The 23483-nt window shown below is 47.9% G+C and overlaps 1 protein-coding gene and 1 long non-coding RNA gene across 7 annotated transcripts in view; both read left to right on the forward strand.

Annotated features, from left to right (window-relative positions):
• Positions 1-7994: 7994 nt before the first annotated feature.
• LOC144158684 (uncharacterized) lies at positions 7995-8766 on the forward strand. The gene is made up of 2 exons (XR_013320163.1): positions 7995-8239; positions 8595-8766. It is a non-coding gene; the product is annotated as an uncharacterized LOC144158684 (long non-coding RNA).
• A 7967-nt stretch (positions 8767-16733) lies between these two features.
• LOC144158685 (uncharacterized) overlaps positions 16734-23483 on the forward strand; it is a 41734-nt gene continuing 34984 nt past the window's right edge. For 2 of the 6 annotated variants that reach the window (XM_077689723.1, XM_077689728.1), the window contains exons 1-2: positions 16734-17082; positions 19984-20129. In XM_077689723.1, coding sequence (XP_077545849.1) covers positions 17021-17082; positions 19984-20129 — 208 coding nt within the window. In that variant the 5' untranslated portion in view covers positions 16734-17020. Of the gene's footprint in view, positions 17198-19983; positions 20130-23483 lie in introns of all 6 variants that reach the window. The other 4 variants (XM_077689725.1, XM_077689727.1, XM_077689724.1 and 1 more) reach the window with 4 other exon arrangements.

Raw genomic sequence — 23483 nt, forward strand, 5'->3', positions numbered from 1 at the left:
TGTGTGTGTGTGTGTGTGTGTGTGTGTGTGTGTGTGTGTGTGTGTGTGTGTGTGTGTGTGTGTGTGTGTGTGTGTGTGTGTGTGTGTGTGTGTGTGTGTGTGTGTGTGTGTGTGTGTGTGTGTGTGTGTGTGTGTGTGTGTGTGTGTGTGTGTGTGTGTGTGTGTGTGTGTGTGTGTGTGTGTGTGTGTGTGTGTGTGTGTGTGTGTGTGTGTGTGTGTGTGTGTGTGTGTGTGTGTGTGTGTGTGTGTGTGTGTGTGTGTGTGTGTGTGTGTGTGTGTGTGTGTGTGTGTGTGTGTGTGTGTGTGTGTGTGTGTGTGTGTGTGTGAAATTAATAATTAGAAAAGTTTGTTATCAAGAACAATGAAGAATATGCTTCCCGGGTGGGAGAACAAGGACAGGCTTCAGATGATGCACACGTGCCGTACAACACTGTTAGCTATGGGCTGACGTAGCCCATTTATTTTCTGTACATGCAATTTTAGGTCAGGAAGTCAGGCAGCACAGGACTGTTCGGCCTAAAGCAGGCCGGTGTACTTTGGCCGGTGATTTTCTGTCCGGCCGTTTTCCGGCCGCCATGTTCGGCCCATGTCCAAATGTGGGCCTTTTGGCCGTATACGGCCGTACTCCCATGGCTGTCCAACGGCCAGTGTCCGTCGGCCAGTCGACCGGCTTACGGTCATACGGCCAGATTCCATCCGTAGGGCTCCGGCCATTCCAAAGCCACCCGTGTACGGCCGAAGTACGGCCTCCGGAGGACAGCCGAGATGCGGCCGTCGGACTCCAGCCGGACTACAGCTACCGGAAATACGGCCGTGCTACGGGCATTGGAGTTCAGCCACAGTACGTTAACTGTACTGAGGCCGGTCACTGCATGTCGCGCAAGCAGATGACTCATTCGCGCAGTGCAGAAGCAGCACAAACCCAGCATTTTGGGTCCAATGCAGCCACATCAAAGTGAGTTCGCGCGCAACCACCAGCCGTCAAGCTTTCAGCGCAGCCTTGCTTAATTACCAGCCTCAGATGAAATCAAAATTAATTTATTAAACAGTGCTCACAAATTGTCGTTCCTTTAATTGCTGTGCCTCATTTACTGCCGAGCACAGAAAATATTCAGTTCTTTGTAGAGCTTGAATAGATGTATTGTCCAGGTCCTGATATCCTCTGTGGGGCGGCTTACCTGTAATAAACGGGGAAAGAGGAGGGGGGGGGGGTGGCGGAGGGCGCATACTTTAGTGGGTTGAATTTCAGAGAGATAAATTGCGCCGCTTTTAGCCAATTTCTTTTAGGGCAATATTCCGGAACACTTTCATGCTATGACTACATAAACTATTTTTATAACAGTTGCTTGACCAATTTTGATGTATATAAAACCGGCGTGAATGCCTTTATGAAGCGTTTTGGTTCTCAACAAAACACTCAGGAGCATTTATTATAAATCCTTCACCCCCGCACGGGGCACCTTGAGCAATCTTGGTGGCGGTACTGGCGATACCGCGGACCCCGAGCCCCCAAACATAAGCTGGATCCAACCGTGGCGATGTGTTTATAGGTGGAGGGTTAGAAACCACGAACGGTGGCCGTCGGAGCCCAGGTCAAGCTCCGGCGGATGGGCTCCCTGTCTGTTCACCAGGCAGGGAGCTCCGGGACCTCTTTGGCTACCAGGGTAAGGTCAGAGAAGAAAGTACCCCCGTCTCCCTGCTTTCCAATGTATCATATGGCATTTTCCAAACCCCCCCCCAAACGTGATCGGCCCCCGAAAAGGGGCCGCACCGAAGCTTCGTTCCCACCACTTCCCAACTTGAGTATTTCGAAACCGAACTACCCTCGCTTCTTAGTAATAGAATCCGTTGACCAGTTGAACCCTCTTGCTTCAAAGTCAGTATTTCTCGTCTCCAAATTTCTTGAAGGTGTCATCGGCGAATCATATAAAGCCAAAAAACAAAGAACCGGTGAAATCCTTGTTGAAGTCAGTAGCCAGGATCAGGCTGGTAAACTACTTGCACAAACCCGCATCGCCGATCTGGCCATCCGAGTCACGCCCCACCGCAGCCTAAACAGCTCCCAGGGCGTGATTTCCGAATATGACCTAATCAATGAATCTGAAGCTGACCTGCTGGAGGGCCTTCGTAGTCAGGGCGTAACAGCGGTCAGGCGCATAACCATCCGCAGAGACGATAAACAAATACCGACAAAGCACCTCATCCTAACCTTCGACAAGGCGACCCTTCCTGAATTCATCAACGCAGGTTACATTCGTTGTTCAGTCCGGCCTTACATCCCGAACCCACGGCGCTGCTTCAAGTGCCAACGGTTCGGGCACGGCACAAACACCTGTCGCGGCCGACTTACCTGCGCAAAATGCGCCCAGCACGATCACCCGGCCGAAAACTGCAACGTGCAACAACTTCTTTGTGTAAACTGCCAGGTTCTACATGCGGCCTACTCCAGAAAATGCGAAAAGTTTCAATTAGAAAAGAAAATCATTAACATCAAGGTCACTGAAAACATCACTTTCCCAGAGGCGCGGAAGAGGTTCGCCTCTTTCCCTCTGGGGAGGTACGCCGACGCAGCTCGCCGGGGGGCGGAGCGGCGTCTGGTTTCGACGGGGACCCAGTACCGCGAGTCGGACTTGGTCCCGCCCCCGCCCCCCCCCCCTGGGTTGCCTCTGGCAGCCCAACCCGCCTCCGCACCACTCGCTGAGCCAGCAGCGGCTGTGGTGGCATCCACGTCCGGTGGGGATGCTGCTGCACCCACCGTTTCCCCCTCTCTACCGGCCCGAAGCACATGCGAGGGCCCGGACGAGATGGAGACGGAGGCAGTCGCAGCGACCCCCTCCCCCGCCTCACTGCCTGTGCCATCTGTGGTGCTCCCCACGCCTTCGGCACTGGCAGCACAGGCAAAGAACACCCGAAAGGGTACCACGTCAAGGGGGCCCAGTCCGCTGGGCACCCCCTTGCCTTCAGATGATGACATGGACGTCGAGCCCTTCCGGCTTTCATCGCAGCGGAAGGAACGGGCTGCGACGTCCAGGTCAGTAGAGAAGGCCAGAAAACCCCTTCCAAGAGTCCAAGCCCCGAAAGACCCTACATAAATAGTCACACTCCAGTAGCTCTGAACACATAATAATGGGAAGAGAAAACATTGTTCAATGGAACTGCAGAGGCCTTCTGAATAATCTTGACGACGTTTATGAGATTCTGCATGCCAATCAGCCAAGTATAATGTGTGTCCAGGAAACACATCTGAATTCCAAACACACAAATTTCTTGAATAGTTACATGGTATACAGGAAAGACAGGGATGGCTGCACACACTCTTCTGGCGGTGTTGCCATAATCACCCGCAAATCCTTAGCATGCCACCCTGTCACCTTGAACACCGTCCTTGAGGCTGTAGCAATACGCTTAATAATATTTAAAAGGTTGATAACGGTATGCTCCATATACATTCCTCCTGATGTTGCACTTACGAGCTCCGACTTCGAGGCGCTGGTTGACCAGCTGCCCGAACCATACATCCTTACAGGCGACCTTAATGCTCACAACTCTCTTTGGGGCTCTTCCAGAACGGATGCCCGAGGTCGCCTGATAGAGAAATTCCTGACATCTTCTGGAGCATGCCTCTTCAACAATAAACAGCCTACATATCATAACATAGGACACAACACATACTCATGTCTTGACTTGGCTATTGGCTCCGCAGTTCTCTTTCCTCTTCTCGAGTGGGGTGTGGGAACTGACCCATATGGTAGTGACCACTTCCCCACCTCACTTAGATATATAGGTAAAGGCCCAAGCAGTTCATCTTCCCATAATAGGTTCAATGAAGCACGAGCTAACTGGAACACATTTACAGAGTCATCGAAACTACACCACACATCCATAGCACACCTACACGTAGATGAAGCCGCACAACTCCTCACGGCGCACATCCTCGACGCCGCCGAAAAGTCCATTCCCCACGCCTCTGGTGCCCCGCGCAACCAGCGGAGGCCGTGGTGGAATGAGGACTGTAGCCGGGCGCGAGAGGCCCAGAACAAGGCGTGGGGTGTCCTTCGTCGGTACCCCACGTCGGGTAACCTCATTTTGTTCAAACGGGCCAAGGCGTTAGGAAAACGTGTGCGCCGTGAGGCAAAACGAGAGAGTTGGCGCTCATTCATAACATCTATAAACTCATACACAGACACACGCAAGGTATGGACACGTATACGCAAACTCAAAGGACAACATACACACAGCCTGCCCCTGGTCAGTACAACAGGGGACACACTGGAAGACCAGGCTGACACACTCGCACAACACTTCCAACACGTGTCCAGTTCAGCACACTACACGAACACTTTCCTGAAGTATAAAGCCTCTTGTGAAAAGAAGTCCCTACACGACAACAACAAATCACAGACTTCTTACAACTCCCTGTTTTCACTACATGAGGTGAGGGCTGCTCTGAGCACGTGTAAACCCTCAGCTCCAGGCCCAGACAACATTACATATACAATGATACAGAACTTACACACAGACACTCTTGTAACACTTCTTCACCTTTTCAACAAGATATGGCTTTCGGGGCACATTCCAAAGTCTTGGAGGGATGCCATAGTTGTAGCATTTTTGAAAGAAGGGAAGGACCCTTCTTCTCCCGCTAGCTATCGACCCATTGCCCTGACCAGCTGCCTGTGCAAGCTTCTCGAGAAGATGATAAACCGGAGGCTTGTGTACTTTTTGGAGTACAACGGTCTTCTTGAGAGCTGCCAGGCAGGCTTCAGGGCAGGGAGATCCACAAACGATCAACTTGTGGCACTAGAGTCATACATTAAGGATGCCTTCATTCACAAACAATTCTGTCTTACGGTGTTTTTTGACATAGAGAAGGCCTATGACACCGCATGGCGTTATGGCATACTTACTGACCTTAAGTCGTTCGGTGTCTCTGGTAACATGTTAAATACCGTTATTAGTTATTTGTCAGAGAGAACCTTTCGCGTCAGAGTTGGTTCTGCACTGTCAAAGGTACACGTGCAGGAAAATGGCGTGCCGCAAGGTGGAGTTCTAAGCTGCACTCTCTTCATAGTAAAGATGAACTCCCTTGGGAAGGCACTGCCGCCTACAATTTCTTACTCTATGTATGCAGATGACGTGCAGATATCGTTTAAATCTTGTAATATGTCAATATGCGAACGTCAAGTCCAGCTCGGCGTCAAGAAACTTGCCAGCTGGGCAGACAAAAATGGTTTTAAATTGAATCCTGCAAAAAGCTCCTGCGTTGTGTTCTCTAGGAAGCGCGGGATCCTTCCAGACCCAGACATTACCCTTAATGGCGTGTCGCTTCCTGTGAACAAGGAGCACAAGTTTTTAGGTGTTGTGTTTGACCAGAAACTCACATTCATTCCACACATCAAGAAACTTAAACATAAATGTCTTAAAACAATGAATATCCTGAAGGTTCTCTCCCACAATTCGTATGGTTCCGACAAAGAACTCCTACTACGGCTCTATACTGCTTTGGTTGGGTCTCGTTTGGACTATGGCAGTGTGGTATATGGGTCGGCGAGTAAAACAGCATTTCGAATGCTTGACCCAGTACTACACTTGGGGCTACGGCTTGCGTCGGGTGCTTTTCGCACTAGCCCTGTCGAGAGTCTATATGTTGAATGTAATAAGTGGAGCCTTGAGAACCAGCGAACGTACATGGACTTACTTTATGCTTTTAAAATTTCATCTCAGAATAACCACCCTTTTTATCCTGTCCTTAACGATACATCCACATCTGTGCTGTTTGTAAATCGCCCGTCCGTTACTCCGCCTTTTTCACTTCGAGCGAGAGAGCAAGCCTCGGATCTGAGTGCTTCGTTTTTAGACGTGTACAGGTCATCCTCTTTAAACATTTTACCGCCTTGGCAAGTTCGCCCTGTGTCCTGTGACCTTTCTTTTATAAAGCTTGACAAAAATCGTGTACCGCGAGCTGCAATACTGCAGCACTTTCTTTCTTTGCAGTTCAAATACCCACGTGCTGAATTCTACAGTGACGCTTCTAAAACCTCCACTATGGTGTCGTGCGCTGCTCATGGTCCGAATTTCTGTGCAGCCAGAACCATGAGCGTCCACACGACAATTTTTTCAGCAGAGGCGTATGGGATTTTGCTGATTGTACGACATATCCTTGAAAATCAAATTCCCAATTCTATCATTTACACAGATTCTTTGAGTGTTGTTCGCGCATTGTCATCGCATACACCCCCCAAAAACCACATAGTTAATCTTGTATTCAACACTATCATGTCGGTGTATGCAGACAAGCATCGGCTGCTCCTCTGCTGGGTCCCAGGACACGCTGGGATCGCTGGGAACGAGTTGGCAGACGAGAGGGCCGGTGCTGCTGCACTCAGGAACACTTTAGACATAACAAGCGTACCATATACAGACCTCAAGCCACACATAAGACAACACCTGCGCAGAACATGGCAAACACACTGGGACGAACAGACAGACAACAAACTACATGTAATAAAGCCACACTTGGAACGGTACACAGCTGACTCGCACAACAGAAACACAGAAGTCGCCTTGGCTAGGCTACGGATGGGGCACACGCATGCAACTCACTCGTATCTGCTGACGGGATCTCCTAGACCCCAGTGCGGCAGGTGCGGAGAGGCCCTATCCGTAGTGCACATACTAATAACATGCAAGGCACTTCACACCACACGACGCAAACACTTTCCAGAAATCTACAGACAACAAATCCCACTCCACCCATCGCACCCCTAGTGAAAATCTTTCAGCTGGTCTTAACTGGGATCAACTGGTCCCAGTTGGGAATTAACTGGTCCCAGTGGGGAACTAACTGGTCCCAGTTGGGATGCAATTGGTCCCAGTTGGTAGGCGACTGGTCCCAGTTGGGAAGCTGAAAGGGGGCAACTGGTCCCAGTTGGGAGGCGACTGGTCCTAGTTGGGAAGTTTAAATGGGACAACTGGTCCCAGTTGGGAGGCATGGTCCCAACTGGGAATCTGAAAGGGGCCAACTTGTCCCAGTTGGGCTTAAGCTGGTCTCATGTGGTAGGCATGCTTATCGTAGAATCAATGTATAATGTTACAGATCATTGTGTCCTCTGAATTTGCGCAAGCTTTTACAAAGCAGCTTTTAACCCGAGGTACCCTTAATTAACAAAATCAGACGTCGTAAAATTGCCGTTCTCGCGCACCGGCGGGTGGCCCGAACTCTCTCACCGTTTCCTGCCGTTGCATATTATTTTCTCCTCCCTCGGCTTTGTAAATTATCATCCCTCTTAACTTCTCCTCCTGTGTCCTCATCCATTTATACTTTTCTTCCAGCACAACTCCGCAACACCCAGTCGACGCGTATGATGTAGGGGCGCGCTGGCGATCGAGACGGCCGTCCTAGGGCCGCGAGAGGGACGGTCGCGACGGCGAAGGACGGTCTCGCGAGCACGGTAGCTGAGAGGCGCGCTGCAGGGAATTAGAGTTTCGGATAGGAGGGAGATTTCACGACGCCTGCGACGCGCCAGAAAATTTTTTTTCTTGATGTGCGGGAAAACAAATTAGGCAAGAGCGCTTTTACCGGGCATACAAGCAAATACAAGCATAATCGCGAGGAACGCCAGCTGGAAACAGGTAGCAGACAGAAGTGCAGATGTCGCGGCCACAATTGCCGTGGCAGAAAAACCCCGTGATTAAGACTGCCTTCAACGTGTGATTTTTATGAACTACGTTTATGAGCATGGAGGAAAACCTTTTCTTTCCGTCATGTTTATGAGCCACAGTAGCGTCCATTTTGATACGCCACTACGATGTTAAGTTAGCCGTTTTAGAGGCGTTCAATCATCGTTTATCCAAGTAACAAACTGGTGTACAATTTATATTTTAAACAAACCTAAAAAATATTGCATTCTGTAATTTTTGACATTTTGTTGGGCTAATTAAATGTTAAATGACATATTTATTCAAAATTTTAGTCGTGCGGTTTCTGCAGTTTCGTACAAAGGCAAATGGCGCCGTACAGGTAAAACGTGATCGCAGTAATCGTGGTAACGCTACTGTTCTCTGATAGCCTACGTTTAAATATTTCGTGGGAGCACTATAGATTATATGCATAAGCTCTATAACAAGCAAGTTGTGCTTGAGGTCTCAAGGATTTTTCCCCAGCAAGGTGCAGCTATCGCAAGTTGAATAAGACTGAGGGACAAAGGATTTTGCCTCGGCTGGACTCTTGACAGTGCAGGTACGTGTCTCTGTTTTTTTCTTTTTTTGTGTGCGTGACTATCATGAACTGGCCATTTAATTGCTGCTTGAACTTTAGTTCTACAAATATACTGTGCTCAACAAACGTGTTTTCTACGCGCTTTCGTTCTTGATTGCATCGGCGACCGCTCATGAAGGAAGTTGACCTAAATTTTACTTTATTTTGATTTTATTTTCACAAACCACACGTCCTAGGTATGTTTTTTTGACGCTGTGTCTAAAGGTACGTCGGACTTACGCCGATCCTAGAATCTAACGATACGTCGGACGTACGCTGACCCATAAAATCTGGTTGTCGTGCTGCATATCTAAATTGCCAAATTACACATTTTCAGAGACCGGAGCCTAGGGGGCGGATGCTGAGAACAAGTGCAAGCCATTCTTCCACCTCACCCTCGCCTGCTGATACGGGGACACCATCGAAGCAGAGTGAAAAAATCGTTGTGAGCCAAGGAAGCAATGAGGAGGAACTATATTGATGCAGTTTTAATAAATGACACCATAGAAGCTCTGCTGCCTTGTGCCATTTGTTGGTGCTACCTGGTTGCGCAGTCAAGTGCAGTTGGGAGAAACGTCCCGCTGCAGATGATTGTGGAACGGGGAGTGCCGAAGATCAGCTGCGAGTGGAGTAGGTGAGAATGGCCGCAACTGGTCCCAGTTGGGACCAGTTGCTGCCATTCCCAGCTATTCCACTTGCAGCTGGTCCCAACTGGGACCAGTTTCAACTGGTCCCAACTGGGATTTACTGCAACTGGGACCAGCTGCAACTGGTCCCAACTGGGATTCCCAGCTGGTCCCAGTTGGGACCAGCTGCAAGTGGAATAGCTGGGAATGTTTACTATCAAACGTGTTTTTAATTATCTGTCAGAAGTTAAATTTCTGAATCTCATATCGTATCATGCATAATCACAACCTGGCCCTCTACACCAGCCATCCTCATTGTCTTTATTTGTTTTTACTTCTGGTGCTATTCACTTCTAGTATTGACTTTAATATGTGGTAGCTAACCATCTTTTTTTTGGCGCTCTTTGCCCCAGTTGGCCTTGCGCCATTAAAATGCAACGATCATCATCATAACTCCTTCACAAAAAAGTATGTCCAGTTTTTGCCCATTTTTTCCCAAAGACATTTTCTACTCGATCAACTTTTCTGATGATCTTGCGCAGGGCTGATCCTAAGAAGGAGTGAACAGGTACTTTCATTTTCAATCTATTTTAATGTTGTTTTCATGAGTATACGTCCACACCACTTAATAGTCCAAAAAAGCTTAATTTTCTTCTAATGTCATACTACGTTAAAAAAATTCTAGACGCGTTGCGAATGACGCCCTGCTTCAGGTGGCTGCAGTTGTATCCCTTTGTGTTCACGCAAGGAAAGGCGTAAAATTAGAGTTACATAGTTTGTTTCAAACCAATAACATAGCAATGGTAGCATGCATACAGGAAACCTTGCATACTGCAACGAATAGGGCAATAAATATTTTATTGGTCAAGGTTGAATGTGTAGGGTTCTCAACCCGTCGGAGGCAAACTTGTGCCCTGGAAGTTTATTTATTTATTTATTTATTTATTTATTTATTTATTTTTATTAATTTATTTATTCATTGTTTTATTTATTTATTTATTTATTTGATGCCTGCTTGCCTTTGCATGCATTACAGAAGGGAGATACATAGCACTAGGCATTAAATATGAGACAAAATAACAAAATAATTCTACAAAGCGCGCTTAAAATCGTCAATATAAACAGTTAATGCAATCATACGTGGAAGATAATTACACTGCAGTATTGATGTAAAATAAAATGAATCGCGCAAGGCGTCACCTTTAAAGGAAAGTTAATAATTTGCTTTAAGCTAGCGGTCCCACTTTGCGATATGTAGAATGGCGCTTGCACATACTTCTCCCCTTCTACTCCAGTTTTCAGATGATAGATATTACGAAAAAAGTCCAACCTGTGGTTTCGTCTGTGATCTTTCATGTCCTGCAATTTCAGTTTACTTTTACTTTCTCTCATGCTAAGTTGAGCATGCCAATTACCTAATACGAACCGCACTGACATATTCTGTATGTTTTCGAGCGTATCAACCAGCTCTTTGGTGTAGGGATCCACGAAAAGACATGCGTACTCCAAGATTGAGCGCACATGAGTGAAATGCGGTTGTTCTTTTCAGTTAGATGGAGGTTCACTGCAATTTCGTCTCAGAAAGCCAAAAACATATGCAGCCGTAACTTTTTTGGTGTGAACCTGCCTATTTAACCTCTAACCACTCCCTAAATAAACTCCTAGGTATTTATATTCCTCGGCCGTTGTCACAGCAGCATAATTTACGGTATACGTATTCAATTGGAATGAAGGTTTTCTTGTAAAGGTGCCGTTAACACACTGTTTAACATCCAAAAACTTTTTCTGGATCAGCACACCAGGATGTTATTACATTCGAATAAAGCTGCAGGTATACGGAATCACGTTCATTCGCTATAGTCCAGCAAACTACACGGTACTTTTGAACAAAGCTATAGGGCCAATAGTAATAACAATGCAAAAACCGATTCATTCAGTTCATAGGATGAAATGTACTACGCAGAAGGTGATATGGAACACCATCATTTGCTTTTTTGCACTCCAAGAATATAGAGTCAACCACTTTAAGCTTATCTATTGCAAGAGCCAAATCGTGCGTGAACTCAACAATCTGCGTTGAGCAAGAAAATCCTGACAAAATCAGTGTTTGCTAGGATGCTGGCGATTATGTTTAACCAAATGAGTCATATCCCAAGAGTAGCTAAGCTCACCTTCACACCGGAACTAAATTAACAGCTAGGCTTCGTCAGTGACAAGGCTGTGTTATTATCGCAAATTTAAAATAATTTTTTTTCTAAATAGGCAGTCGTAAAATCCCATGAAGTAACATAGTGCAGGGCATGAAGTTGATCCTACCAATGCACGAGCGAGTCTCTTCTACGTTTATCACCAATAACGTAGTGCAACATTGCTTGTCGCAGTTTAATTGTAAGCAGAATAACTTGCGCTTTTGCTCGCACTTGCCTTTCTTTGGTGGGGAGTCCTTGACATGGTGGCGGTTTAGCTCCTGCGTGGTGGCCGCTTGCTCGACGCCCTTGAAGGCCTGTTATTTTGGTGAACCATCTCCATCTCGCATCGGACATCTCTGCCGGGTCGATGTCTCCAATGCTCTCCATTTCTTGAGGGGGCGAAAGCCTCCAGCTGATGCGTCGATGAAGCCGGCGGCAGAGGCGTGGTAGCGGCGATGACTGGCGAGGCCTAGCTCACCCGTCGGTGTGGCACAGTCTTCTTGTGGCAATAATTAAATGACATTTCGATGGCCTAAAATGTTCCCTGCTAATGTCCAGTGAGTCCTTGCACCTTGCCCGTTCACCGAGAACACTCATTACTGTTTGACAAACGATGTTCGTTCATTTAAAACGTAGAAACACGGAGCGGATAAAAAAGACAAGCATTTCCCAAGTGAGAGGGAAGATGGCAAAGTGCGAATACCCGAGTTTGCCCGAAGTTACCCGAAGTTACCCGATTTGATCCGGAGGGGCGCTATGTTAAAGTCTTTGGCATTCGCACGTTACGTACCTCTCACTTGGGAAATGCTTGGGACCGTTGCTACGCCGAGACCGTTGCTACGCACGCTCTCTCTCCTCCTCCGCGCCGTTGCTAGGGGAGAGGGGGAGCGCGGACGGCGGACGAGTGATTCAGGGTCGCTTATAAAGTGCAAACGCGTCCCCGTCGTTCGGCTCCCTAACGGCTTTTTCTCCCCCCAGGAAAAAACCGGTCGGTCTCCTTCCAAACGCGTCTGTGCATGAATTCTCGGCGCCCAGGCGCGAGCCGTTCTTCGGCTGTATGCCGTTTGCCGAAAAAACTACGTATAACCAGATACCTTACGTAGGCCAGTCTCCTTTTGAACACCGGGGTCCAAATATTCTGTGGCCATTCGCTTGCCGTAATTCGGCCGAGGACAGCTAACCGAATGAAAAACGTATATTCTGGGGCCGTACGTCGGCCGGTATCCTTCATAACAATGGTTGCCCGAAGAAAACGAATATTCTACCGCCGGACGCGCGGTTCACCGTTGAAACAACGAACGCACGGCAGCCGCGCTCCGGCCGGTCTCCTTTCGAACACCAACTGCCGCAAGAATACGCATATTCTGTGGCCGGTCGTTTGCCGTGCTTCGGCCGATTACCGCTTCCCGAAGAAAAAACGGATGCCCTAAGGTCGTACTTCGGCCGTTCTCTTTCTCAACATCGGCAGCCGTAAGAGAACTGAATATCTGGCAGCCGGTTAGCTGCCGTTGTGCGTCCGGACACGGGCGGACGGAAAAATGCCGAAGCGCTGGTTGCCGAATGTTGGCCGTTCAACGCATGATCAGTGGCTGCCAGAACCTGGATGCTGGCCGGACATGCCAGAAAGCGGCAGACGGGCCGGTCTTGGGGCACACTTTCTGTGCCGCCTGGGTAACTATTTTGGCTTTGTATTTTTTCGCGCGTGGCAATATCAGTCCGGTAATAGTGTGAAAGAAAATAGAAAACAAATATTCTGCAACATGCTGCAACATAACATGCTGTACATCCAGCCGTAGACACTGCCTCGTATGCGTCTCTAGTAAATTTGGTTTGATTTGGATTTGCAAAACCTTGTAATCAGTCTGGGCCAACTTCTTCTACGAAGAATGATGAAAACCAGGAGATCCAAGTTCGAATTAACCGCTATGGATGCCGATGTGTTCGAATTATCGGGAGTTTTCCCCATTGAAATATACAGGGCTGTGCCGGGACCAGGGCGTGAGTTCGAATTAACCGGAAGTTCGCGAGGTCGAATTAAGGAGCTTTTACTCTATGCTCTTACATTTAATCTACTAACTTAGTGTTTTCAACAATGCAGGAGTCCAACGAGCACGATGCACGGAAAAATAAATTTGAGGGTTTAATGTGCCGAAGGTAAACCTGGCTATGAGGGGGAGGGGGAGGGCTGTGGATTAATTTTGAGCAACTGGAAATCTCGAACGTGTGTCAAAATCTCGACACACAGGTGTGTGCTATCGCTTTTCGCCTCCATCTGCAAAGCAGCCATCACAGCCAGGACCAAACGCGAGTCCTTGGGCTCAGCTGCACAACGCTTGCAAACAGAAGCCACGTATGCAAATGAAAGCTGCTTTCACAGTAATAGAAGTCCTCGACAAAAATATGTCAGAAATGTAAAGTATACCTTTTTGTCAATTTTTTTAGATCGCCGCTGGCAGCCCTTACAAAAAGAAAAAGTAGGTAGAGAAACCGAGTATCATTAACTCAATTGGATAGCAATTAACTTGTGCCGTGAGTGGGTGTGCGGCTTATTCTTGGTGTTCCATTTGTGCGAATTGCTGCATTCGAAACTAAGCTTTGCCGTTGTATTAAGCAGAACACAGTTAAGCAGCAGGGCCAGCAGGGCCGTACCCAGAAGGGGGGTTTGGGGGTTCAAACCCCTCCCGAAATCTTTTCCAGGCAGCACGTAAACAATACTTACTCTTGCTTTCAGCAAAACTACCCCCTTCCCAAAATCCATAACCCCTACCGAAAAAAATTTCTGCGTACGGCCCTGAGGGCCAGTTGATATCTGTGCTGCGACAAACTGTGTGGGTAAATGTACGGCCTGCTGAGGCGGGTGACTGGTGCCAGTGGCACCACTTTGGCAGGTGCCACCCTGTTGCACCTGCCACATTTATCATTGCAAGTGCAGCTCACAGCACATCCCCTAAAGTATCGGCTCCTGTATTTTGCCGATATCCCACGTTACGTATCGCCCCCATCTCAAAGGGACCACCTAGTCCACCGACTAGCCTTTATATAGTTCCACCAGCCTAATTTGGCTCAACCAGCTGACTATCGGAACCACAAACTCGCTTCGATACTAGCTGGTGTATGGTTAAGAAGGCCAGCAATGCTTGACACCGCTGAAGTTGCGGCGCTCTGACCAGCGATACAAAAATAAGGGCCGTGGCGAAGCACTTCCTATGGAGAAGTGCAAGTACGTAATGTACATGATGATGCTGCTGCTTTCCACCACGCGTTACCTCAAGCTTAACTAAAGCTCTGGGATGGCTAGCACTTGGGGAAGAGTTGCAAGAGTAGCAAGAAGGGGATTGGTTTCGCATGCGGGGCTGATGTGTCTGGCATTGCAAAAATGCAGGAGGCGATGTGAAAAGTCGCACTGTCCGTATTTATGGAACACTGTAACACAGCCTGGGAACTGATAGAAGGAGAAACAAAGTTCCCACTATTTTCACTCCGAATTGTTGAGAAGCCTATACGTTCCATTGCAAACAAATACTTAGTAAAGTATTCTTTGGTGCTCTGTTCGGTGAAAACGATTGTTTGAGAAGGTGTACGTGTCGCACTCCCAACCTTGGTCCCTAGTTTAATTACACTCTTGAGCGCAAGCTCTGGGACCCACCCAGGCCGGGGCTTTCAACCTCCATGGCATGGGCAGCACTGGGTTTTGCGCCACTACGACAAATTTTTATGGACGCAAATAAGCATTGGTATCGATTTCAGCTATGCTATACCTAGCACTGTGCAAAACACTAAGAAGCTCAGCAAACTAGGTCGATGTAATGAAAGCGTCAATTCTAGTTCTACTCTGTGAAGTCAGCACTGGCAGCCCTCACAGCTGCCGCGGAACAATTTTCCAGTCATTTATATTTTAATATTCCTCTTCTGTGCAGTCGCTATTACGTCTACTTTAATGCTTTCTTCGTATAGAGCGCTGTTTTTGTGTGTGTGTGTGTGTGTGTGTGTGTGTGTGTGTGTGTGTGTGCGTGTGCGTGTGTGCGTGCGTGTGTGTGTGCGTGCGTGTGTGTGTGCGTGTGTGTGTGTGCGCGTGTGCGCGCGCGCGTGTGTGTGTGTGTGTGTGTGTGTGATAGCCATCCACCACTTAATACCGCAAGCCGCTGTGGTTATCTGATAAATAATAGTACTTTAATTTGGTCCTGAAAACATTACCGATGCGTTAATACTGTTGTCATAATAAGGCAGGTGTAAACGCACCCAAGCATCGCTGCATCCCATGCAAAGGGAGAAGAGGGCTTGTAGCACAGGTATGGTCCTCGGAGCATCACGAAAGGCTTTCTCCAACGAACAGTCAAAAAACGACGCTCCAGGTGAATGATGAGCGATTCAATGGCCGAGTTGACAGGGTTATCAAATGTGCGTCAGTTGGTTGCCCCTGAGCATATAGCACACACCCTCGCGGGGGATTGGCCAAGAATTAAGCTGCATAGCTAATGAGGACGTGACCAATATTATTTTAGATACCAAAATTACCCAATTAATTGAGAAGAAATTTAATGTTTTTTTTGTATGTGAACGCGTAGAGTCAGGGAGAAGAAAAATAACCAATTGAACAGTTAGCCGACTATCAAGGAAACTGGGTTGTCGCCGCAAAATAAGCGTGAAAAGCATTTTGCGTGGGAAACGTGGGAGCGCCACGGATAAAACTGCTGATGTGTAGAGCGGAAAGCGGCGGCCTAGATGTGCGGGTGTCTCATTGGGAAGGAGCTGCGGCAATTAAAAAGAAAGTTTCTATATTTTCTCGTTCGTCGCAAACGTGCGTTACATCGGCAGCTTTATCGTCATGAGGTGCATAGCCCCTCACAACTGAAAGTTCAGTGATGATCGGCACACTAACACGCGGGGGAAGGACGCTCTACCGCTGTGCGGTGAATTCAGACAAGCGCAAACCCGCAGCGCTAGCGCAGCGGAGCGCTGAGGGTTTGCGCACGCGCAAGCGCAGCGCCCGCACGTCAGCCAACGAAAAAGTACGGGCCCCTCCTCGCACGGGAGGGCTAGACTGCGAGATTGGCGAATGGAGTTCGTTAGTGCAAAATTTTCACATCGCTTTTTGTATTAACTCAAAGCTGGGTTTGAAAACCAAACCAAATCAAGTCAGTAGTATTAACTCTATGCCAAATCAAATTCAAAACAAGAAGTGTCTTCGATTTACCGTTATGAACTGCCTGGAACTGCTTCAGAAGTGCTCGGAATCAACGCTCGGAACTGTTCTTGACAGGCAGGTAAAAGAGACGTTTGCTTCTATTTACCTTGTTTTTACCGTTGCTTCTATTTACACAGTTTTCACCGCTGTAAAAACAAGGTAAATAAAAGCAAACGTCTCTTTTATCTGCCTGTCAAGAACAGTTCCGAGCACTTCTGGAGCAGCTCCAGGCAGTCCATAACGACATATCGAAGACACTTCTTGTTTCGGATTTGATTTGGTTTGACTTGGCTTGCAGATGGTTTTCAAAACAAGCTTTGAGTTAATACAGAAAGCGATGGGAAAATTTATCACTGGAATTTGCCCAGAAGTGAGAAAAGTAATGAGCCAATTTGAGTAAATTGTTGTGACGGTTTAGAATTTATATGCACAGTTTTGCGATGTTGCGACTGGACTACACGAGGCCAATCCGCCAAGCCGTTTGCTTTTTTTTGTTGCACACTTGTTTGGTTTGTAAACACCGCATTGTTTTGTGTCAGATTTTCTCGCTGTACAGCCAGCGCGACCGCGTTGTTCAGTTTCTGCATTTGAAATCAGTGTTCGGAAGAAGGGCTCATGGCGATGCCTCTTCAATTTCACGGCGACCTGAACGTGCGCGAACAACCGAGCGGGCTTCAGTGCTGAAAGGTGGTGTATGCTTGTCGCCTGTTTGCCTTCAAGCACTGCCGGCGTCGCCCATGTGTGAGCGGCCGTGTTGACTTCCATGCACTTCTGGCGGCGAGGTTGTTACCAGTGGCGATCAGCCTTCGACAGCGAAAGTGTTGGGTGGTGTTTATTTTGCTTCATTGACGGTAGCGGCTATTCTGGTGATTGCAACTTATGTGAGAGATTTACGACGTCTACCACCTTTGATGTGCATTTCAAAGTGAGATGGTTTCAGGTAGCTATGTCCTCTCAGAAAGGCGAATTGGAAAGGAGTCGCAATTTTTGTTGCACGCACCATTGAGTCGTTTTAGACTGTTCAAAAAAGCGGTGGTGAAAAGGGGCAATTCGTCGATGCTTGTGTATCCGCAGTCACGCAACTGCAAGTCTTATCGTGCTACTAACCGTTAGCATTTGGGAATCGAAGCAGCTTTAAGCAACGCTCGGAGCAACGTTTAAAACGAACAAGTGGTGCAAGTTGGAAAAAAAAAAAAAAACAACAATCGTACGCACCCGTGTCTACAAAAATAGAGCAAGGACTTCCAGGTTTGATTGCGCTTATCAACATACACCCGTGCGGATTGTCAATTTGGAAATGGGTATTTCTTGTAGCGTACCCGTTTGGCCCTCATTTAACTATGAATTTAGACTCCCTGCTCATCTTGTCGGGTGCCAAGTTCAGCTCAAAGAACAAGAACGAGAACATTGTGTACTTGTTATAGCACTTAGTATACAGGGAGGCTGATTAAAAATATTCCGATGTAGTCCCTGATTAGTGACATTTGAGGGCCTGCTGCAGTTGTGAAAGGAAAAGCTCGTCTCCCTTTACGCCTGTGGCGCGGCAAAATAAACTTGCAGGTGCTGCAGCAGAATCTATTTTACCTCTGCATCCCCTTGAAAGCGAGAGGGAAGCCATTTTTGTGAACAACTCCTTAACCATACGGCAGGTTGGCTAGAGCATCTGTGTTTGCTCGAAACTCCAAACAACGTAATAGATGCATGAGGAAGCAGGACGACATGATACGATAAATTCCGTTACCCTGTCTGGTGAGAACAGGATTAAGTGATTCTTGAAGAAAACAGCTCAAAAAGAAAAAAAGAAACAGGAGAAACTAAGCACGAGCTACACCAAAGCACATCGCTGGCGTAGTTTGCTTTTGGCGCTCTTTTTTTTTTTTTTTGCAATGTTCTAACTAGCCCAACAGCACATTTTATTGAGTGATTCGCATGTGGGCTACAAATTGTTCTGCTTATATGGCGACTCGATCTGGTGAACAAGGTGTGGAAATGTGTAGATATTGGGGGGTGGTGCTGTTGAGGGCCATGCCAGTCGACATACTACGTGCAATTGACACCTGACAATTTGAGCCAAAAAAACGGGTTTTTGGCAGCCTAAAAGTGGCCATAGTTTTTGGGCCACATAGATGTAGGCTTGTTACCGTGGCTTAAACTTGATATCCGCTTTCACTAACAGCGCAAGGGACGAATAGTAGCCCGAATTTCACCCCTCGGCACCTTTCTCGAGTGTGTAACTAGGTCCCAGCAGTTCTGTACTGGAGAGCGTTAACCAGCTGTAGCTCCAGCTACCTCTCAATTCTTATTTGGAGTGAGTGCTGCGTTGCTGCTGGGTGCTTGTGCATCATGCAGGTGTCGTCTGTAACTGCGCCAGTGGCCGACGTATGTGGGGTACATTTTATCGAACAAAAAACAGTCCACACAGTTCTTGGCGTGCTGTTTAGTTCCTCAGTGAAGTGTTCCTGTATTCCCAGCTGCCTACTTCAAAGCACAGGGGTCTATTGGACTGATAATACAGTCGAACACGGATATATCGAACTCCAAGGGGATCGCGAAATAGTTCGATATATAAAAAATTCGATATAAAAAATATGGGCTCTGAGACCTCACCTATGGCGGCCGATCACTTACCGATCGTCACATTCAAGAATTAAATTAATTCCGCACTCATGACGCGACAGGACGCTTTATTTCCGTGGGAAAAAAAAGTCGCTGATCTTGGCCTGCTTCTTCATCCTGGAAATGAAATAAAAGACGCTGGTCTCGATCTTCTTGAGGCTGCACAACTAGAAAATTCCAGCAGTACGCTGCGCCTTCGCACACCATGCACAACACGCACGCAAAAGAAGAACAGCGCGCACGTACTACAAAAACTTTGAAGGTAACAATTCCAAGGCTCTCTGAACGGACTCCAACAAAGTGCTCGCGATGGTCATCTCCGAGAGAAACAGGGATCTCCGAAAGGTGCGGGACAACTCGCCAAACAGCAGTAACAGCAGCAAAATGCAAAAGAAGGAGGCCGCCAGCGCCTTCGTTCCCTCTTCCCTTTCCCGAGACGACATCGGAGGGAGACAGACCCAGAGAGAGAGAAAAAAAACCTTTTTCGGCAAGCCGGGGAACGTACGCAGCCGCAAAACAAAAAAAAAAAAAAGGACGTGCGCAGTCGGGGCATCCCTACCTGGCATTGTCACATTTTCCGAGCGTTCGGGCTTGTGTGCCTAGAGAGATTTAGAATACCGGGCTCCGTCCACTAACGTTACGGCGGCCGGTAGCGGGCCCGACTGGGCAAGCGCAAATTCGTTCCGGTAGGGGGGATTAGTTCCGCGAGCCATTCTTCACCATGCCGGCGCATTCCTGCACATCCTCCTCAACCTCAATCGGGGGTGCAGCGACCGCTGAAGAGCACCTCCCAGCTCGCGCAGCGTTCGATATACGCAATGTCGGAAAAAATACGGTTCGATATAAACATACGAATTCCTATACTTTTACACATAATTTTCAAGGGGATAATTTATGAGTTCGATATAGACAATAATTCGATATAGCCGTGTTCGATATATCCGTGTTCGACTGTATAGGTTACAGTGGTTGAATTGTTGCATTCGTAAGTACTGTTTCGAATAGGCCGCACTGTATCCAGTTTTCTGAAATGAGCAGAACAAGTAAACACTCATGTCCTGTCTAGTAAATGTCTGAATTTTTGTCTGTGTTTGGGCTGCCCACTTACAGAAAACACGTGTCCACCGAGAGGCGGGAAGCCCGTCAGCTGCAGGGACATCAGGGTGACACCATGACCATGCTGATGGAGCTGGGTCAGGGCCAAGGAGTGTCCTGCTGCCAACTGACACAGGCCACTGTTTGGACTACTACCACAGGTACTGCCTCCTTTTTTAAGTGCAGAGCACTTTAGGGGCTCGGCTTTTCGTCATAGCTCGTTCGCTGGACCTAAGTAGAGCCACACGGCGTTCTGTCGGCGCGACGTTCCACAGAGGCTTCAAAAGCCAAGTGGTGTATATAGTCACAAGCATTCAAAACTCATGAACTGCTGGCGCTGGCCATACATGTCCCCATTGTTTAGCGCAAAGAAAACTGAAGGTACAATTGAGGCAAGATATATGTAATTAACCGGCAGCACCCACGTTCATTTAGTTAAGAATGCTCTTGGGCTGACTTTTACGATAGTAAGCAAAACAAGTGGCAGTGCAACGCCGGCACATGTGCGGGAGGAAAAGCAAGCACAAACAGAACAAAATTTCCGCTGGTGCCTTTTCAGACAGAGGGCGCGTGAACACTGCGAAGGCGGGAAATTTGAACTGCATTGGGTGGTAGCAGTGAGCAGATAACGGTGCCACAATCCATTATGGCAAATCACTGCTCTGCACTTCCGACAGCTTTTACATTGAGAACAGCTTTAGATTTTTTCACAGTTTGCCTCTGTGTGTTGCTGACACTTGCGTTTTAGAGTGAAGCTTTATTACTCCAGGTACAAACCCAAAAAAACGACTCGTTCCTCAGTGTTAATCTGACAGTCACGTTCTTTCTTTGGGTTCCATGACAATCCATGAAAGACTCTGGGACTTGTTGCAGGATAGAAGCAGCTTCAGCAGCTACACAGACGAAATTGAACGCTGCAGCTCGCTATATGAAAACCGCTTGTGCGGCCGCTCGTGTATTCTCACCACAACTTTGTTTGTGGACACTGCGAGGTGAAAGGCGCACTTTTCATGCTAGAAACTTCCTGGAGACCTGCCAGCTCTCGGTCCAACATGCTGGGAAACCCCTCTGGTCAATGTCTGGCTCTCGACTCCGCTGCTCCAACCCGGAAAACCCTCAGCTCGTTCTTTCCCCACAAAGGAACAAACCAATCAAAACACACATCAATGCAATGATGACTTTCAGTTGCACACCAGGCTCATGGAGCTACCGTATTTACTGTAAACTAGGCCGCCCTCGATTCTAGGTTGACCCTTGGAATTCGGAAGGTCAGAAAATAAAAAAAGATTACCGCAAATGTTCAGTGCTCACCTGTCATCGTCGTTGACATCACTGTCCTCTTTGTCACTGTCCTCTTCCCACAGCACGCTGTCCTCCCTTGCATCCAGCGTGTTTGAGATGCTACACTAACAGAAGGCCCGCACAATTAGCTTGGCTGGAATTTCGCCCCATGCTGCGGTGACCCAGTTCGCCAGTTGGCTGAGTGAAGCGGCTTGATGCACCCAGTCGGTTTGAGTTTGTGATCTTGCAGCGTCAGCCCGTCATTACAATGCTTCCACAGCCTGTCTATTTGCTTGGAGTCACAGTTGAAAAGTTCGTTCCGCTGCTTCCACCATCGACACACGTTCTTCTCATTGACTCCGAAGTCACGCTGTGCTTGGAGGTTTGAAGTTCTTTCAGCCTCCAAGACTACTTTCCGCTTAAAAGCCTCTGTGTAGTGGCACCGCTTGGTGGGCGCCATTGTGCCACCGCTTCTCGAGGTCACGTGGCAACGTAAGCAGGCAAGAAGGAACACTGGCAGCTGGTTTCACAATGTTGAAACAAGCAAAATGGAGCCTGCTAACCTGCGAGCTGCAAGCACTTTTTCTTCCTCCATGGCTGCAAGCCAGTGGCCGCGAGTTGGCGTTGAGTGTCTAGTGGTGACAGGAAAGTTTCATCCTCAAATCTAAGCCAACCCTTGACTTTCGTAAACGACTTTGAAAAAAGAAAGTACCGGCCGAGGTTTGAGTAAATACAGTATTTTTTCAGAAATTGAGTTCCTCAACCGCTCCCCCTCAAGCTAACGCCAGCTCATGAAGTTATTTCTTTCGAATAGGTGGTATACACAGAAAAGTTTAGTAGGTGATTTCTTCGCTTGGGGACACTGAAAACCGCCATAACAGTGCCCGCTGTGCCAGTGCATGCGCTTTGCGCAGATCTCGCAGAAAAAAAAAAGAAGAAACACCAACGTGCATCATGTGCCACGTTTTAACCCAAATCTCGGAGGTGGCGTCGAGAGACATGTTATTGCTTGTAGTACTCACATTACGTTGTGGCACACTGCTTTCCCTTGAGCACTGCACATCCCTGAAGAATGAAATCGCGGCTGCGGATGAAGGCGACACGGCACGCAAAACGCCGACGCTGCAGTTGCCTGCGACCACGAATGGTGCCACAAGTGACCTCTAATGCGTGGTTGAATTCAAAAACCAAATAATGGTTATGAAGATATGTTTCATGCATTTGCCAATTTAGAAACGACGGTAGAGTAGCAGCTAGTGCATGTGAGGCCATCTCGTGAGCTGGGCCGTGCTCGCGCTGCCCTGCCGCACAAGCACTGTTGAATTGCAAGCGCCCTCAGAACAAATCACTTAAGTTTGACTCCCATGCGGCAACATTTTCTGCAATAATATGTCTATTGTCCTTCCAACAGGGGACAGACCTTGAGTGGCAATCAGCTTTCACTTGCATACGCATGCAACTTGGTCCATGACAACACAGTTGTACGCTCGCATATGCAGGCTCCAAATTTTTAAATGCTCTACCTAGTTGTGCGATGATTTTAATTATGTATGGCAATAAGTAGATTGTATGATGCTGCACTGGACAGTATTTGGCATCGACGTATTTCTTCGCGCTAGGTGGGGCTAGTTTGGAACGTCGAACAGCTCGCAATTGTCATGGCCTGTGCTTTATCAAGTGCCTGCACGAACAAGTACTGCCATTTCCTGGAGCTCGACATAACCAGCGTGGCGTCACCTTAGCAGCACAGGCGCTTGGGCAAAGCATGGCGTTGCACGCGCATGGTTGCCTGCATGCCTGCCATGCCAGTGAGTGCAACTTATATCATCAGCAGCAGCAGCAGCCTATCTACGCCCACTGCAGGGAAAAGGCCTCTCCAATGGATCTCCAATTATCCCAGTCTTGTGCTAATAGCGACCAATTTATCCCCGCAAACTTCTTGATCTCATCTGCCCATCTAACTTTCTGCTGCCACCTGCCACGCTTGCCTTCTCTGGGGATCTACTTTGTTACCCTTAATGACCAACGGTTATCAGCCTTCGCATTACATGCCCTGCCCACGTCCATTTCTTCTTAATTTCTAGTAATATGTCCTTAACATGCATTTGTTCCCTGACCCACTCCGCTCTCTTCTTGTCCCTTAACGTTACACCTATCATTTTCTGCTCCATTGCCCGCTGAGTCGTTCTCAATTTAAGTTGAACCCTCTTAGCGAGCTTCCAAGTTGCTGCCCC

The sequence above is a fragment of the Haemaphysalis longicornis genome, unplaced genomic scaffold (assembly GCF_048455015.1).
Source record: "Haemaphysalis longicornis isolate Haplotype H1 unplaced genomic scaffold, Haemaphysalis longicornis Haplotype H1 scaffold_10, whole genome shotgun sequence".
In the NCBI taxonomy this organism is placed as follows: domain Eukaryota; kingdom Metazoa; phylum Arthropoda; class Arachnida; order Ixodida; family Ixodidae; genus Haemaphysalis; species Haemaphysalis longicornis.